This window comes from Thermobia domestica, chromosome 7, assembly GCF_964235325.1.
Source record: "Thermobia domestica chromosome 7, izTheDome1.hap1.1, whole genome shotgun sequence".
Lineage (NCBI taxonomy): Eukaryota > Metazoa > Arthropoda > Insecta > Zygentoma > Lepismatidae > Thermobia > Thermobia domestica.
The window spans coordinates 148585709-148604620 of record NC_137460.1 but is presented as its reverse complement, the minus strand read 5'-3'; the positions used below and the strand labels follow the sequence as shown (position 1 = coordinate 148604620).

At 35.4% G+C, this 18912-nt stretch overlaps 1 protein-coding gene across 1 annotated transcript in view; it reads left to right on the top strand.

Moving 5' to 3' along the window:
* The first annotated feature begins 210 nt into the window (after window positions 1-210).
* The window catches only part of nbs (nibrin), a 52195-nt gene continuing 33493 nt past the window's right edge, over window positions 211-18912 (top strand). The window contains exons 1-2 of the mRNA XM_081765390.1: window positions 211-449; window positions 17906-17953. Of these exons, the coding sequence (XP_081621516.1) occupies window positions 17923-17953 (31 nt within the window). The 5' untranslated portion in view covers window positions 211-449; window positions 17906-17922. The remainder of the gene's footprint in view (window positions 450-17905; window positions 17954-18912) is intronic.

Sequence of the window (18912 nt, the reverse complement as noted above, 5' to 3'; positions counted from 1 at the left end):
CGAAACGATCAGGAAAAATACATCAATTTGTGTCCACTAATGTGGACACAAGGACCGAAGGGGTTAATTAAAATATATACCGTAAAGTATGCATCTTTCTCAGGAGTGATTAGATTTTGTCCACATTTTCAAGTCGAGATGTTTCCGGTGGAAATCTGGGGGGTTATTTTATGAACATGGGAGGATTTTGTGTAATCTACCTGGCAGCACTGATCTCGAGCGGTGATAGAAACAAGTAACAAACTAATTGCACAAACACTTGACAGGCAATTTCGTATTTTAATTCTGAACTTCGGGCACATTTGTTATTAATATAGATATTTAGTGTGTTATATGTAATATTGGAGGGCATTTTCGAAAGTGATTGGCAAGCATTAAAGACACAACTGTCGAATTGCTAGATCTAGTTTCCACTCGCCGGATATAGAATATTATGTAAATAAAAGTCCGTAAGTTGGTTTAAAAATATTTTTTTTCCTTTTTACCGAATAGATTATTCGTGTTTGTAACTACAGTCCGGTCTATATTGAATGGTATTTTTTTTTTTTATTATTATTTTAACGTCCCATGATTTTTCACCGAAGCTAAAGGAGGCATAATAACGTTCAGTTTTACTATACGAATCCACGGATTAGAAGCCCCGCAGGGGTTGATTCGGTTCTGTTCTCGACATAAAATGGACAAATTTTTCTGTACATTTTACGATCTGTGGATCCGTATAGTAGAACTGCTCCGATAATGATTGAGTAACGAGAAGGAAACTGTGAATCCTCAGGAAAGTCTGCACACATGGCGTTTGTCTACCATAAAATCCAGTTGTATACATTTTAGGGGCGAACTGTGCAATACGCGCTCAAGCTGCACATCAGTAAGTAGGACCGCATAGAATATAGTAGAGTGAGGTAAGATCGGTTTAGCTTTGGGATAGAATAGTTTGGACCCATAATAGCTTCATTGTTTTCTGGTTAGGATGTGACCAAACATGCTTTAAAAGCTTAATATCGTTATACATTTAAATATCTATAATTAATGAATAGTGAAGTGTATTTTCGGCATTAATCGACCAGACGGTTCTACCAAATTTTGATACATTTCAGGTTAGGTTAGAGCTTTATATTTCTTCAAGCAGAGCATGTACTAAATAAAGAGCTCCATTACTACTAGCAGATTGACTTTAGGGGGGCTCAGTATAAATACAGTGTGGACGTATGACTAGTGATGGGCAGTGGGAATATTCCCGGTGGGAAGGAAAATAAAAGATGGGAATATTCTCGGGTTTTTTCCCTGGCATATAAATTCCTGGGAAGGAATTTATTTCCATTTCTTTATCTTCCAAATTATGAGAACCGTATGACTAATTACTTTATTTTCATTTATTATGATTTACTTCTAGGCTTTAAATAATTTGGAGGTTAAAAAAATAAAATTCGTTGACTGTACTTTATATAACTAATCATATGATTAATTAGTTCCATTTACATTTGCACTAAAAAGTAGCAAAGTACTAATTTACAAATGATGAAAAGGAACCAGTTTGTAAAGTAATATAGAAATTATGTAGAAGTAGAGGTGAAGTACAGCACACAGATGACGAGAAGAACCCTAGCAGAAGTAGTGTGAGGTAGGTATGGGCTCGCCCACTTTTCGCACGGGGGTTTCAAATGACATCACGGAATAGCACACATATAACTACCCGGAGTAGCAGACGACATCTAAGTATAGACCACACCTCAAAAACCGAAAATGGACTTGAGCGTGTCGTTGACCTTTCCCCGCTACCCATATTTTAGGGTTCTTCTCGTCACCTGTGAGCTGTACAGTTAATACAGCCCGAACCATCGTTACTAATAAACGTCGGTCTGTCTCCTGTCTCTGACTCGAATTTCTGAAGAGGTACCCGGACTCCTCTTACATGTGAATTAACGCATAAAGCTTCGCAAAATAGGTAGGAAGAAAGGTTATGTTTGGCAATGTTACGTGAAAAATTATAAAGATAAGTCAGTATCTTGCAAATATTTTGAACATAAATATTTATGCGCAAATGTTGATAAAATGGTGGGACATGTGTCTTCTGGCAGTTACCCAATGTAATTTGTTTATAACATTTAAAAATTTAATATGTTTATAATATCAGTAGTAGAGTGAAGTTTAGAAAATTCATTTACATATACATTTAAAGTGTTTAGCGGTGTAAACATATATGGACTTACTATACCAATTTTTTCCACATATTTACTTTCATAGAACATATTGCAAGTAAATATACATTTATGCGTACTCTCTAAATATAATAAAATTTTAATAAAGTAACATAGTAGGCCGTACCATTCAGAATATACATTTTAAAGAATCCTCTGGAGACAACTGTAATAATATACTGTGATAAAAAACGAATTTAACTTCGAAATCATAATTTAGTAATAGAATGCGATTATCTTTGTGATTGTACATAAATTTCCGGAAAGATTCCCATTTTGGGAATATTCACGAAAAATTTATTCCCGGGAATTTATCCTTCACTACGTATGACATAAAAACTAAAGTGCACAAAAACGAACCAACTTGGGCTAGGTGACCACTAAAAAAGCATAAATACTATCTAACCGAGTCAGGGCAGGAGTGCGCAGGGTGACCCGAGCGGTAGTGAGGGGGTGCGTCCGTAGGGAGTAGGCGCGTCAGCGACGGGGGTATACGCATAAACGATGATAGTGGAAGAGAACACTTACACATACGATACTTTCACTATCACTCAAAGTTCCATTTTATTATTCTGCGCACTGACAGTAATTACTTATATTCACACTCTCATTCCTTCACGGAAAATGTTTCACATCATATTTTACTTATAAATTTTCTATTTGGTAGAATCGTCTGCTCGAATGAAGCCATATTTTCTAACGTTTTTCTATTGCTTGACATTATGGGCAGTGACATTCACTTTTCTTTTTCTAAGGGGAAAATTTCCATAGAAGACCAATGTACACCGAACGTTAAAGATTACTGGTACTGTGTAATTTTAGTAGTGAGAAAGAGCAGACTAATGCTGTTCGTATTTTTGAGGCTTTTAGTCTGTGCTATACGCACAGGAGACCAAAAGGTTCCACATAAAAATATAAACGTCTATTGTGCAATAAAGTGCTTTAGTTCAGAGATTCAACATGATATTTTTCTGCGAAAATTAGTGTCCTAGACGCTTGCATTTTGATTTCTTTTTCAAAGTAAAAAGTTGATTTAAATTAATAAATTTTGCTTAAAAGAGACGTAAAAAGCGATATTTCTGACCATTCTGGGACACTAATCAAATGTACTACCATGAGCAAAATAAATGACGCGTCTCTTTATTTTGAAGTTTTTTGAAAATATCTCCGTTTTCTTTATATGTTCGAAATTTCGGAAGGTTTCCCCAGCAGGACAGGTTAATAACAAACCCGTTTTTAATATTTGTGTTAGATATTAGCTTAAAATAAAGAAATTAGAAGCAAAAAACATTAAATCGACAGAAATCTCGAGAATTACCAACTCTGCTAAAGTGGGAAATTTTCAAGAACGCGAGGGAATTCTGCAGTTCAACACGAAGCAGCGACATCTATGTCATTGAGAGAAGCGTGGATTAGATCTACAAACGAAAATTTTAACGAAATAGTTCTAGTATGTCTTATTATATGCATTATCAGCGAACTCCAAATATATGAATCTATGCTAAGTATTGACGTATAGATAGTGCAAATAGTGGAAATTACCTATGGAAAAAGACGAATTGTTAGCCCAATCGTAATGAAAAATCGTCTTTACTGTAGAACAGGTTCAGCTTACGTAAGAGAGCAAATAGCTCAGTTAGGTAAAACAACGAGTTTGTATGCCGAAGGTAGACGGTTCGAATCCCGTGGAAGTACTGTTGTCATTTTTATCACTAATGCTATTTTATTTATTTTTTATTTGGGAAAGAATCAAATTGTAACATATGTGTAAAACTCATAACGATACAAAAAAAAAAAAAAAAAAAAAAAAAAAGATAAAATATCGTCGCATTTGCATTAGTGTCTCTAATTTTTGTTTGCAAACAGTTTCGTAATTATTTCCCCTGTGCTCACTGATACATAACGAATGTTTTCCAGTAAATGTTAATTCTAATTTGGAGAATTTTATAGTTTCACAATGTTTCTCACTACATAGTCTTCTATCTACGTGTTTGGATATTTTGATAACAGATTTCCCTATTAAATGTTTAATTTTCTCTATAAATATTTGTCTTAAATTGAAATTGTTTTGAATTTACTACATAAGCAAAGTTGCCCGAAGGAGGGGAGCTCAAGTAATAGATATTCTACGTAAAAGCAACCTATTGTAGAATGATGATGCTTCTTACCTTCAGCACATAATCTTAACGTTAGAGAGTCAGAGAGAGAAAAATCCTGGTTTTTCCTCCTCTATGACCACCCATCTTAAACCTCTACATATCATTGTTCGTCTCACATAATTTCGGCTCTCCAAAGACATTCATATTTATTATTATTATTATTATTATTATTATTATTATTATTATTATTATTATTATTATTATTATTATTATTATTATTATTATTACTATTATTATTAATGAATATGCCACCCTTACATAATGTTGTAACTTTACACATCTTAGTTTAAAGTGCTTTCTTTAGTAATAATTTGAGCAACCACGTCACAAAATTTAAAATGTATGAGGGGGCACGACGTTTTATTTCCCCTCCTCTCTTTTCAGCACCCTCCAACAGAAGGTATATAATTTCTGAGAAGCAGGGCAGACAAAATGAATAAGAAATATATTTAGAGCATCCTTCCCTCTTTCGTGAATGTAATATCACGTAGCATTTTTTATTCTACTGAAGACGACCCTAGGCCGTTATGGTTAGGTAACAATAGAAATACCTAATATATTTATAGCCCCCCTTATCTGTAATATTACCTCTTCTTTATTTGTTCGAGGCTTCCTTACACAACCAAGGGTGACAAAAAGAATAGGAAAAGTGTCTAAAGATTACAAAAGACTTTATATTTTGTCAGAAACAAGGCAGTATATACACAACATTGCTTTCGTTAACAAGTGTTTCACCCTTGAGTCGCTTATAAAATTATGCAGAATAACTTTTGCCGATCATTGTTCTAGAGGGATTTGTCCAGGATGGTTTGGTGTCGAACTAATAACGATAAGTATATTTATTTACATCACTGTTAAAGAAATAGCAAACTTTCTGAAAGGAACTTACTTAGGAAACAGATCTTCCTTCTACTTAGCCAGAGCCCACTCTGAAAAATTGCATCTGGCATTCTGAGTGAAAGTTCTATGGGACTATTAGAAAAATATATTCCCGTTTTCACGCTGATGGTAGAATTTCTTAAACAGTTATTGAATTACGTTCGAAGGGTAGGCGTAAATAGCGCCCCCGCAACAATGTGGCGTGGGGACCGCACAAGCTGCAAGGCCAAAAAATATACAGAAAGTACGCAGGGGCGGAGCAGGCCAAATTTTCACACGGGCAAAGTGACTTTTTGGCGCCCTTCCCCTAGTAGTTGCCTATATTTTACATTTTATCATAGTGTTTTTAATAGTTTAAACCAGGAGCGTCATTTCAGATTTTGCTTTGGGGAGGGGGGCAAGACCTCTTGATATAAGTAAAATTTGGGGTTTTTCACTGATTTACTACTATTCTAATGATAAAATCTATATACATCTCAAACTCACGGGGGACAAATGCCCCTCCCTGCCCTCCCTAAATGACGCCCCTGTTTTAAACCCATTTTCAAAAAGAAATCCATTACCTAGGAAAAGTTCACAAAGAATATGGCCCGCTATAAACAATACCAACTCCAACCCCCCTGTCTAGTGGCTAGCACACCTGCCTTCTGTGGTACTGGGTCCAATTCCCGGTGGATTACTGTTGAACGATAAAAGTGGTTCGGATTCCACTATAATTAGTATCCACATCTCCCTTGCCCATTAAGGCATAACCGTGGAACGCTAAACTCAAGCAGACAAACAAACAATACTTAATTCCCGGCACTCTTTATTCTACATGCCATCTCTCAATTTTTCGATACAGCCCCCTTAGTACTATGAAACTCTCTTCTTCCATAGTGAAATGGAAAAAGATCATATAATCGCCACTACTTTACAAGAATATAAACCAAAAACGTCAGTAGAAAACATTATAAAATTTACTTTTTGAGGCTCGTTTTGGTGCCCCTCTTTCTCTGGCGCCCCGGCAGTCGCCCGGCCCTTAGTCCGCCCTTGAAAGTACGGACGCATAACTAAGGACTGCGGAGGAGAGGTTAACCTTCATGTTATGCCACTGGTTTCACGTGTTTGAAATGTTCAGTAAGTGATCGGTTAGTGAAATAATTTCGACGTGTTACTGATGTTTAAAGTTTAGCTAAGACAAAGCTACGTAATCAAATACATTTGATATCGCGATGTCACAATTTGATTTTTCCTCACATAAAAAAGATAAAAACAATAGTAATAAAAACCCTTACTCGTACTGGGCTCCTAACTAACTAACAACCTAATTCTTACAGACTAGTTGATCTGACCAACTGAGTTTCGATTTCTTACGCGAAAGAAGTCTGTTATATTAAGAGGCATGCTATTCATTATCAAAACTGTTCGAAGTAATACGAACATGGCTTAAGAACAGGGACGGAACTGAATTACCACTCGATTGACCTTGAGGGCAAATCACCAAAGCGTAGCTATAAACGTAAGTTCAGCATGCATTTCTCTGGAGTTGTGTTCAGTATTCCTATCTGCCAGTCATGCTTGTTCGTAGGAGTAATATGTTACAAACCTAACCTTTCGATAGAGCACAATGACAGAGAATCAAAATTAATGAATTCTTGCCTTGTGAACTTGGGATACCACCATGTGCAATAAAACTGTCGCGTCTTCTGAAGTGATATTTTATCGAAAATAACTCGTTTTCCTTTATATATCCGAAGTTTTTGGGGGTTTCAAAATGAGGAAACGTTACTGACAAACAAGGACGCATTTAGGGGTGGGTCCAGGTGGTCCGGACTCCCCTCTGAAATCCCAACTTCTCTGTAAATTTAGCATAAATTTAAGGATTATCTTTTAAATTTTATTGTAATTTATCCCAATATTGAAGTCGGACTTCTCCCGAAATAAATTACTGCATACGTGCCTGCTGACAATTTTCAATATATTCCTTAAATAAGTAAAATAACTAAATTAGGAGCAAAAAGCTTCAACACGGGCTAACGTTTGTCCACTGCCAATATTGTTAGAAGGGATATTAATAGCAAAAACTGCTAGGCAATGCTGAACCTTGGAACTTCACTCCGAACAGCAAGCTTATTATTGAGAACTACATATGAAACATTTTATCAAAACTTATCTAGCTTTTACCTGGCATGAAATTATTATATACACCAAAATCCACTCTCCTAAAATGTGTATCTAAAGATTGCTCTACGTATCTACGAAGCAATAAAAATTTTTTATCGAAATATGTGAGCAGGGAATTCTAACAGCCAGCCATTTTATTTAAATCATAGTAAACCCTGTAACCGGGCGTTAACGTGAAGACAAAGCTTGGTCCATTGGTAAAGTGTTGGAAGAATATAAACTCCATGTTCGTAGGTTCGAATCTATCCACTCACCATAACATTTTGTTCTTATGTGTAACGATGAAATAAGAAAGAAAAAATGTATAACCGTTAAGACAAAACTTCAACCAAGTCTGAAGAGAACAATACTGAAATAGTAATACAATGACGTCAACCAAAAATTATTTCATGTAGCGTTTGGACGAAATTACAGCTGTTAACAATTGCAGAAATAAAAACAGGCTGTAATGCAGTCTAGACTTCTGAATGCATTTACTTCCTGAAAACTTCCGTCTCGTCATTGGTATGCCGTTAATCATTGTAAAACCTTTCAATTGGAAGTGAAATGACACAAACTAAAACAGTTTTAAATCAATAAATGTCTATGTGTAAAAGTAGGTGTCTTTTATCTGTAGTTCTGAGTTCCTTTTACTTTGAAGTGACAAATGAGAGAAGAAAGTATGGTGTTCGAAAAAAAAAATCAAATTTGAGATTTCAACGAATTTACACGTATTATAGCCCCTAACACCGAAAAAGTGATTTTTCGATACATGTCCATCAATTCGTCCGTCCGTTCGCTACACTTTTCTGTGCACTCGCCTAGAAGCCATACCTGAAGCCATACCTCGCCTAGAAGCCATACTTGAACATACCGTAAATTAGTTGAAAAATTTACGGTATGTTCAACTTATCTGCACCAAATTTTAGTTTAAGATTTTCATAAACTAAAGATTTTCATAGTATTTCCTGTAGTTTTTTTTTTTTTTTATTTCCCTCCTACTCCCAAAACAAGGGTAGTTTCCTGTACGATGAAAATAAAAAAAAAAAGATATTTTCTCATAACTGGCTCTAACGATCTTGTTTTCTTTCTTTTTTTATAAATCAATATTTAATTAGCAACCCTATTTTGTGGTATAAGGCATTTATCTGAGAAAAATCTACAAGGGGTAGTTTATACTAAGGGGGTTAGTTTTTTCTCAGTGATTTTCTCAAAATGGACTCAAATGTTTTCGTTCATATTTCATAAATAAAGATTTCATTAATAACTTATCAATATGGCATAACTCGTTTGTCCTAAAAAAAATGCGAGGGGTAGTTTATTCTTGGTGGAGTGTTGTCTGGGCGATTTTCTCAAAAACGACTCAAAAGAGTTTATTCATATTTCAAAAATAAATATTTCGTTAATAACCGAACAATATGGCAAAACTCGTTTGTCCTGAAAAAATATGCGAGGGGTAGTTTACTCTTGGGGGTGTTTTTCCTCCACGGTTTTCTCAAAAATGAGTCAAGCAATTTTGTTCGTACTCAGAAATAAATATTTCATTAAAAACCTAGTAATATGAAATAACTCGCTTACCCTGAAAGAATCCTCAAGAGATAGTTTATTCGGGGAGTTATTTTTCCCTCACGATTTTCTCAAAAATTACTCGGACAATTTTATTGATAATTCATAAATAAGTATTTCATTAATAACCCTATATTTTAGTATAAGTCATTTCTATGAAAAACAATTACAACGGATAGTTTATTTTTGGGGTCAAGGTTTTTTCCCCGACAATTTTCTCGAACGACAGGCGATTTTGTTCAAATTTCGCAAATAAATATTTCATTAATAACCAAAAGTATATCTTAACTCATTGTTCGAAACAATTCACAAGAGGTAGGTTACTCCTGACGTGTTCTTTTTGAACGACTTTCCCAAAGTGACTCATTTGATTTTTTTCATATTTCATAAACAATGATTGTATTAATTGGTCTATTATATGTCTAATGAAAATGTGCTCAAAGTGTGAGTTAGTTTTGTAGTATGGATTTTCTTCAATCGAAGTTTTTTATTCGATAATCTGACATTCGATTTATTTGAATAATACGATAATTTTATTCGTATTATCCAATTACACACTTCAGTAACAACTGCGGCCTAACACAGTTAAGAAATTGAATTGAAAAAGTTTAGTGCGGTGGCCCTGTAATTGAATATTTTTTGAGAAACTCCCTAGCTTTTTGTGGTAAACTCAGGCTTTTCTTTTTCGAGCGACAAAAGAGAGAAGAAAATATAGTGATTGTGAAAATAATATCAAATTCAGATTTCAACGGATTTACATGTTTCATGGCGTCTACATACCGAAAATGTGACTTTTCGACACCCGTCCTTCCGGTCCGTCCGTTCGGCACACTTTTATATGCACTCGCCTAGAGGCCATACCGTTCAACCTATCTACACCAAATTTTACTTAGGGTTTACTTAGTATTCTTACAGGAGCTTTTCCATTTTTTCCTACCACCTAAAATAATTGTGGTTTACAAACAGCCGAAAATCGAAAAACGCTATTTTCTCAAAAATGGTTTTAACAATTTTGTTTATTTTTCATTAATCAATATTTAATTAACAACCCTATATTGCAGTATCAGATATTTCTCTTAGAAAAATTTACGAGGGGTAGTTTATTCTTGGAGGTGACTTTTTCTCGACGATTTTCTCAGAAAAGACCCTGGCGAATTTTGTACACACTTCATAAATAAATATTTGACCTTACAACATGGTATAAGTCAATTGACCTGAAAAATATATGAGTAGTAGTTTATTCTTGGACTTGAATTTATTCCCAGTGAGTTTCTCAAATACGACCAGTTGGCAACCCTGTATCTCGACAACGAAGCTGAATTCGAAAACTGCAAGAGGACCATTTGTCTCCTTTTGATGTCACGAATCACCTCCCGAAGTTTGTGGACACCTTTCAGGTTCACCCTTAATGAAGCTTCTTTTCGAAAAGTTAACTATTAACTTTAGGCATTGTTTATCTTTTTTTAAATCACAAATGTCGTTATTAATTTTAAGGCAGAGAACTACTTCTGAGAGAATAGATCTTGAAAAATAATTTTAAAACTTAGACTTTTGTTTTCGAGACATTCCAGACAAGACGAGACATTTTACAAGCTATCTCGTGTCCAAAACATTTGCCTCGTATTATCTTGGATGTCACAAAGCGCGTCTTGTCTCTTTCTCGAGACATGTCTTATCTCGTGCGCATTCGTTAACACTTGGGAAGGATTATCTTTCTACTCAAAGCATTGTTTTTATAATGGTTGCATATTTATGATAATTGCTGTCCACATAAATTACAATCCTTTCAGTTGAATTAATTTTTATTATTATTATTATTGAAATTGCAATATCTAGTTTAACGTTGGACGATTATGCACCTACGCTAAGGGAGAATGATGATGAATGAAATGGTGAAATAAAGAAAGTGGGAGGAAAATGGAAAATCTCAAGAAAACACATACCCATGCACACGGTATTTGTCCACCTCAAATTTCACTTGGCACGAAGTGGAATCGAGCCACGGACCCCCTGCACCAAAGGTCCCTGCAATGCTTTATTATTATTATTATTATTATTATTATTATTATTATTATTATTATTATTATTATTAATAATAATAATAATAATAATAATAATTCAAGCGAGCTTAACGAGTTTCAACCGTACGACTCAACCAACGTTTGGGTGCCTGTTCGTTCGTCTGCTCCTCTCATAAAAGACATTTCATTTTAATGAAACTAGTAAGTGCCTTCTTTTACCTCTGCGAAGTAACTATTCCTTGGAATATGAATCTGCAAAACATAAGAGGTAAAATTAACCAAATGGTGCAAGTTTCCACTTATATATACAAAACAATTTTGCAATATCAACTACGTGAATCTTGTCCCATAAAGAAGCCGAAACCCCTACACCGAAGAGCCCTCCGAGATTTGATCATTGTCCACACGGACTGAAATTGTCATTTGAAGCCAAGACTTTAATATGAAGCCAATAATTTCTTTAAAATAGACGGAAAATTCGGAAGTTATAAGCATTTTCATATTTTTGCCTTTTCCCATAAGGGAGCCGTAGCCCCCTATACTGAAGACCCCCCGGAGATTTGATCATTGTCCACTCGGACTGAGTTTGTCATTTGGAACCAACACTTGAATACGAAGCAAATTATTTCTTTAAAATAGACGAAAAATTCGAAAGTTATAAACATGTTAATAATTTTGCCTTTTCTCATAAGGGGGCCGTATTAGCCTACACTGAAGAGCCCCACGAGATTTGATCATTGACCACTTGGACTGAAATTCTCATTTGAAACCAAAACTTTAATATGAATCCAAAAATTAAACTTTTACATCAATTTAAACTGACTGGGTTCCAGTTCCCCCCACTATTGTTTAGTTTAGTTAAGTGGTAATTTGTGACAGCTTCACATCATCAAAAGAATGTTTCACTTCCCCTCCCCTCCCCCAGGAGTTCGTGCTGGATCCACCACTGGAATCAATAGACACTCTTCCTATTCTTTTTGTCACCCTTGATTGTGTAGGGGCTCCCTCGTACAAATAAAGAAGCGGTAATATTACAATCAAGGGGCGCTATATATTAGGTATTTTTTTAGTTACCTACCCCTAACCGCACAAGGCCATCTTTCGTAGAATAAAAAATATTACGTGATATTCCAATCATGAAAGGGGAGAGGATGCTGTAAATATATTTCTTATTCATTTTGTCTGTCCTGCTTATCAAAAATTACTTTCTGTTGGAAGGCTACTGAAATGAGAGGGGCAAAATAAAAAGTCGTACCCCCTCCTACATGGTTGCTCAAATAAGTACTAAAGAAAGCATTTTAAACTAAGATATTTAAGATTTAAACTAGGAAACTAAGATATCCTACATTATGTAAGGATGGCATATTCAGGATTATTATTATTATTATTATTATTATTATTATTATTATTATTATTATTATTTGAATGTTTTTGGAGCACCGAAATTTTGTGAGACGAACAATGATATGTAGAGGTTTAAGATGGGTGGTCATAGAGGAGGAAAAACCAGGATTTTTCTCTGTCTGACTCTCTAACGTAAAGATTATGTGCTGAAGGTAAGAAGCATCATCATTCTACAATAGGTTGCTTTTACGTAGAATATCAATTACTTGAGTTCTCCTTCGGTCTACTTACCTTATGTAGTAAATTCAAAACAATTTCAATTCAATACAAATACATTGTAAAACTTTTCCGTAATTAAACATCTAGGGAAAATTAAACATTTAATAGGGAAATCTGTTATCAAAATATCCAAACACGTAGATAGAAGACTATCTAGTGAGAAATATTGTGAAACTTTATAAAATTCTCCAAATTAGAATTAACATTTACTGGAAACATTCGTTATGCGCCAGCGAGCATATGGTGAGCAGTGAGCACAGGGGAAATAATTACGAAACTGTTTGCAAACAAAATTAGGGACGCTAATGCAACTGCGACGACAGCATTTTTTCTTTTTTTGGTATCGTCATGAGTTTTACACATACGTTACAATTAGATTTTTTCCCAAATAAAAAAATAAAAAAAAATAACCGTAGTGTAGTGATAAAAATGATAACGGCACTTCCACGGGATCGAACCCGCTACCTTCAGCATACAGACTCGTTGCTTTAACTAACTGAGCTATTTGTTGTTTTCACGTGAACTGAGCCTGTTCCGGTAAAGACGATATTTCATTACGATCGTCCTACCAATTCGTCCTTTTCCATAGATAATTTCCACTATTTGCTCTATCTTTATGTTAATACTTAGCATATATTCATATATTTGGAGTTTGCAGATAATGCATATAATAAGACATACTAGAAATATTCGTTAAAAGTTTAGTTTGTAGATTTAATCCACATTTCTCTCAATGACATAGATGTCGCTGCTTCGTGTTGAAATGCAGAATTCCCTCGCGTTCTTGAAAATTTCCCACTTTAGCAGAGTTGGTAATTCTCGAGATTTCTGTCGATTTAATGTTTTTTGCTTCTAATTTCTTTATTTTAAGCTAATATCTAACACAAATATTAAAAACGGGTTTGTTATTAACCTGTCCTGCTGGGGAAACCTTCCGAAATTTCGAACATATAAAGAAAACGGAGATATTTTCAAAAAACTTCAAAATAAAGAGACGCGTCATTTATTTTGCTCATGGTAGTACATTGAAACTCACATCTTAATTATGATGGTAGGATCTTAATAATGCAAGTTTAAACATGTTTCTTCTTTTAGAATGGATCAACAATTTAGACAATGATCGTTTCAAATTTTACAGGAGACTTAATGAAAAAGCTTGAATTCATTTAACATTCAATACTCACAATTTTTAGTTCGGTATTGTACATACTGTGGTAATGCATATCATAACCTTTTTCCCGAACTGGAATGTTTACAGATATATATATAACAGACTGAACCGTTTAAAATGAATTTTTGAAATACTTACCTCGAACAGAATTTTTATTGAGCTCCTCCGTGGTTGAGCGGTTAGCGTACGCGCCTTTGGCGTGGGAGGCCTGGGTTCGATTCCCGACGGGAGCTCATGTTATTGGGATTTTTACGTTAATCAGTAAGTCCCGTCTCATATGACCGCGCTGCTGAAGAGGACGTTAAACTCAAATATCGAAATCATAACCTAAATTTTTATTACATCAGTTTGATGAAAGTCCGTGTCCTAAGGGGGATAAGAATTTATGACAAAATAGTTTGTCTGAGGAACTTCTCAAGTTAGAAAATTGGAACTTGGTATATAAACTCATTAAAAATAATTGGATACGTGTCCTAGCGTCTTAAAAAAATCACTTCTAAGGGGGAGGGAAGAGGAAATTTTTGCATTTTATTTCTCCATATTCAAGTCGACAGTGTCTATTTATCATCGCGGAAAACGGTTGAAACGGGGGCCAGTTCAAAATGTACCGCAAAGATAGAGTATTACACGAGACCCTCACATTCGGAAGATGAAAATTTTTGTATTAACTTCCTTATTATAAATAAGTGGCCATATGCTCCAGCTTTTTAGAAAATTCCGCTTCTTAAGGGGGAGCCATTTTTTTGTGTTATTCACAGTTTAAAAAATAACATCGACGTTTTCTGTTTCATCATCACAGGAAAATGGGCGAACCTTTTGTAATGAATTTTTGAGCATAACACTCGACTCGAGCAGGTTTTTTAAATCTTATAACTTGCAACAAAATGCATATCGTAAAGGTAGAGTAGTTCAAAATTTATGACAAAAATATTAATCTTACGAGCCCTTCTAGTTAGGCAGATAAAACTCGGTAAATAAAATCCATCTTGAAAATAAGATGAGACGTGTCCCAAGATTTTGGAAACTTCTGCCTCTAAAGGATGAATATTTGTGTTATATTTTAATTTTCTATTTTGCATTCATAAAATGACGACATTGGGAACACGGTTGAACCATTTAAGTTGATACTCCTTAAACATAACTTACGTTCACTTGAATATTTATCAATAGCTCTACACTACGATTGAAATACATATTCTAAAAGCAGCGGGAGGAGGGAAGATACATTTTTCGCAAGCAATAACGATCGCATCGTTTGAAAGGATTTTTCCAGGATAGCACTTGAGTCGAGGGTGGTTTTTATCTTTTCATTTCGATTCAAATACGCATTCTATAGGAGGTGGAAAAGAGGATTGAGATATACCTTTCATATATTTGCCATAAATCTATTCTCGTGCTAAATAACGAACACTTCAACTAATTGTTAATACAGTAAATAGGAAGAAAATGAAAAATACGCTTTAAAAGCCATTCTTCGTTAAAAATACCTTACTATTATAGTATCTTACAAGGTTTGTCCAGGAAGTAATAGGACTGATTTTATTTCGCCATGACTGTACTTCGGAGCGTGCGCGCACCGACTGGATCCGGTAGAGGGCGTTCCTAGCTAACGAACGAGCGGCTGGTCAGTTGTCTCCGAGCACACTGAGAGTTAGGACAGGCTTTTTCGCGCGACGTGTTTCTGTGAGTGGTGCAAGCCGAAAATGCAGCGTTCGTTAAAGCAGAGGTACGCGATTAAATTCTGTGTTAAACTCGGTAAATCTGCGATAGAGACGTTTGATATGATCAAGCAGGCTTACCCAGATGATGCTTTAGCAAGAAGTGGTGTGTTTCGGTGGCACAAGTCCTTTTCGGAGGGCCGGGAAGAGGTCACCGATGAAGACCATGCTGGAAGACCTTCGACTTCGACAAGCACCGACAATGTGACTCGTGTGCGCGAAGTTTTGAACTCAGACCGTCGACTAAGTTTTCGTTTAATTGCCCATATGTTAAATTTACCAAAAACTGTGGTTCATGAAATTGTGACGGAGCATTTGAACATGCGCAAGGTGTGCGCGAAGATTGTCCCAAAACTGCTCACTGACGACCAGAAATTGCGGCGAGTGGAATTGTGCCAAGAAAATTTGAACATGTGTGAAAGTGACCCCCAATTTTTGAATAACGTAATCACAGGTAACGAATCATGGATATTTGAGTATGATCCCGAGACAAAGAGGCAATCTTCCGAGTGGCACACGCCGGCGTCTCCTCGCCCAAAAAAGGGAAGAATGAGCAAATCCAAAGTGAAAACGATGCTCATTGTCTTTTTTGACATCAAAGGCATCGTCCACCATGAATTTGTTCCTCCTGAACAAACCGTCAACGCCAAGTTTTACGTGGAAGTGCTCAAGAGACTCAAACCAAGGGTCAATCGGGTCCGACCAGACATCGGAGCCGACTGGAAGCTGCACCACGACAACGCCCCGGCTCACACCGCCTTTCTTGTGAACAGCTACCTGACCAAGGCCGGCATCCATACGCTTCCGCAGCCGCCCTACAGCCCAGATGTGGTCCCCCGGACTTCTTTTTGTTTCCTCGCCTGAAACGCCCGATGAAAGGCAAGCATTTTGAGACGACAGAGGGGATCCAAGCAGCTTGCACCGCGGCTCTCAAGGCTATTCCGGAGAATGACTTCCGTGACGCCTTCAATGCTTGGAAATCGCGCTGGCAGCGCTGCATCGACGCAGAAGGAGCCTATTTTGAAAGTTTTTAAAGAATTGTAACGATTGGCTCAATAAATTTTTTTAAATCGACTCAGTCCTATTACTTTCCGGACAAATCCTGTATATTGTGGTATTATTTTTGTCATACTGAGTGCAAATACCTGGAAATCAAATATTTACATTTATACGCAATTCATACTGATATAGGTGCCGCTGTGACTCAGTTGTAGAGCTTTCACCTCTGGTGTGTGGGGTTCCTGGTTCGATCCCAGCTCTTGCCAAGGGGACTTTGTGGTGAACAAACACCGTATGCGGGGGTTTTCTCGAGGTTCTCTTGTTTTCTCCAACTTGATTCATTCCACCGTGCATTCATTTCTCATCATCACTGTCTCCTTTAGCCCACACGATATATTCATGGGACGTAAAACGCAAAGATTTCTTCTTCTTCTTCTTCTTTTTTTTCATGCTGATATAAATCTTGAATAATTTTAAAGGAAGAAATACTAGTATTCATTATGAGAAATGAATTAGGTGAAAGGGGTGTAAGAAAATTGTATTCAGTTCATATATATACTTCAAAAAAGGATATATATACTCGCTGTGCACTGCAATGCAAGTTTTTTGCCGTGTGCAAATTCGTAGCCTATTTTACACTTCTATTTTACTTTGGTTCTTTACTTATTAAGATGCTTAAAAAGAAATGCCTTCTAAGATTATCATAATTATCTTTCGTCCAATTATTGTGAAGTGAATTCTGAAGATTATTGTGATCGCCCACTAGTATATGTTGGGAGAACAACAATGTACTGCTACTGAGTAACTGTTATGCGTAAGAAACATCTTGGAATCGTAACCTAAGAAAAAATCATAACATAATTATCAAGAAACTCTCGGTTTCATTTCATTCTAACATCACAAAAATATCAAGTTAAATAAAAAAAATCAACGAAAGTAATTTAAAATCTTGATCCAAAGTCGCCTAATATAACCTAATATGTAGTGCAACTGGGTAGTATCTCCTAAGTATCATGGATTACTCGTACTGAATTACATTTTACATCTGTCAAGTCTTAATACTGTTTTTCGTTCTTCGGGAAGCTCAAGATATGATAAATGACTCCATCAAAATATTTAGTTCCCAAGAAATCGCTTCAAATTCTCATAGGAGTACAATCTTCACAAATTTACAAAATAACTTATAGTGATTTGCATGCATAGAGAACAGTTAAGCTAAAGATTTCAATGCTCTGCAGATATTTTTGTCCTATATCAAAGAACAAAGCTTCAGCATGCAATAGTAGAGTCTTACTGTAATATAATAATAAATGCTTGATCATTTAAAAGTTGAATCGTTGTAACAAACTTGTATAAAAAAAATACCTCATGTAAAGTTCATATATTTTCTTTATTATCAATAATAATATTATTATCATTATTGCAGCTAATTCCGATGCTGATATGTGGATCTTGAAGGATACTCGTGACAAAGGTAAGTCATCGACAAAGGCCTTTTGTTTGTTTGTTTCAATTTCCCCACGAAATTAAAAATCAATACAGGATTTTGCTATATTTCATATACTTTTCACGGGGATTTCTTCGATTAAATAAATGAATTTTGATATTCCATCCGTGTCTTGTTTATCTTAACTAAAGTTTCAAAGGTAACTGACTTCCTTTATCACCAGAGTTGCAATAATTTTGGAAGTTATAGTACGTTTCTTGTTACAAAAACCTAGACTATCTTCCAGAGACTAAGTCCGAAGCTCGGTTTAATTTTTGGCAAGGGAATTTCCTTCATAAGATAAATTTTGCCAAACTTAGGCTTAAATATAGCATTTTACCTCAAACTAAGTGAAATGTATCACAGTATTGAGAGCTGTGATGATATTTAATAAGAAACAAGCAAAAATGCTAATACTCACCGCAAAAACAGTAGAATTTTCTTCTACATGTAAGAAGCGCTTTCGGAAGAACCTTCCTCCGTAATCAGCTTACTTAAAATTCAAAGCGGATTTAAAAACATGAAGGAGAATGTAGAAAGAAAAAAAAAGTTTAAAAGGATTAAGAAATGTAAAACACAAATCTTCTGTTAATAACTAAACACATGCGAATGGGCACTCACTATTATTGTTCACTGTATTTCTTTTGTTGCCTTCCAGATAGCGAAAGTATGTAGTAAAAAGATTGCTCCAAATCATATTTATTTCTCCCATATCTAAATTAAGTATGAGTTTCTCTTTATGAATGTAATATGATTCTTTGATTTTTCGTTCCGTTACTGTTTTTGCTTTCTCAATTAAACATAAATCTGCGATGTTATGGTTATAATCTCTAAGATGCGTTGGCAGACCAGACAGCTATTGCAGGCTCCAAGACTTTGATGTACGAATGTGTTCAGTGATTCTAGTGCAAATATGTTCTTGTTTTACCTATATATACTTTATCACA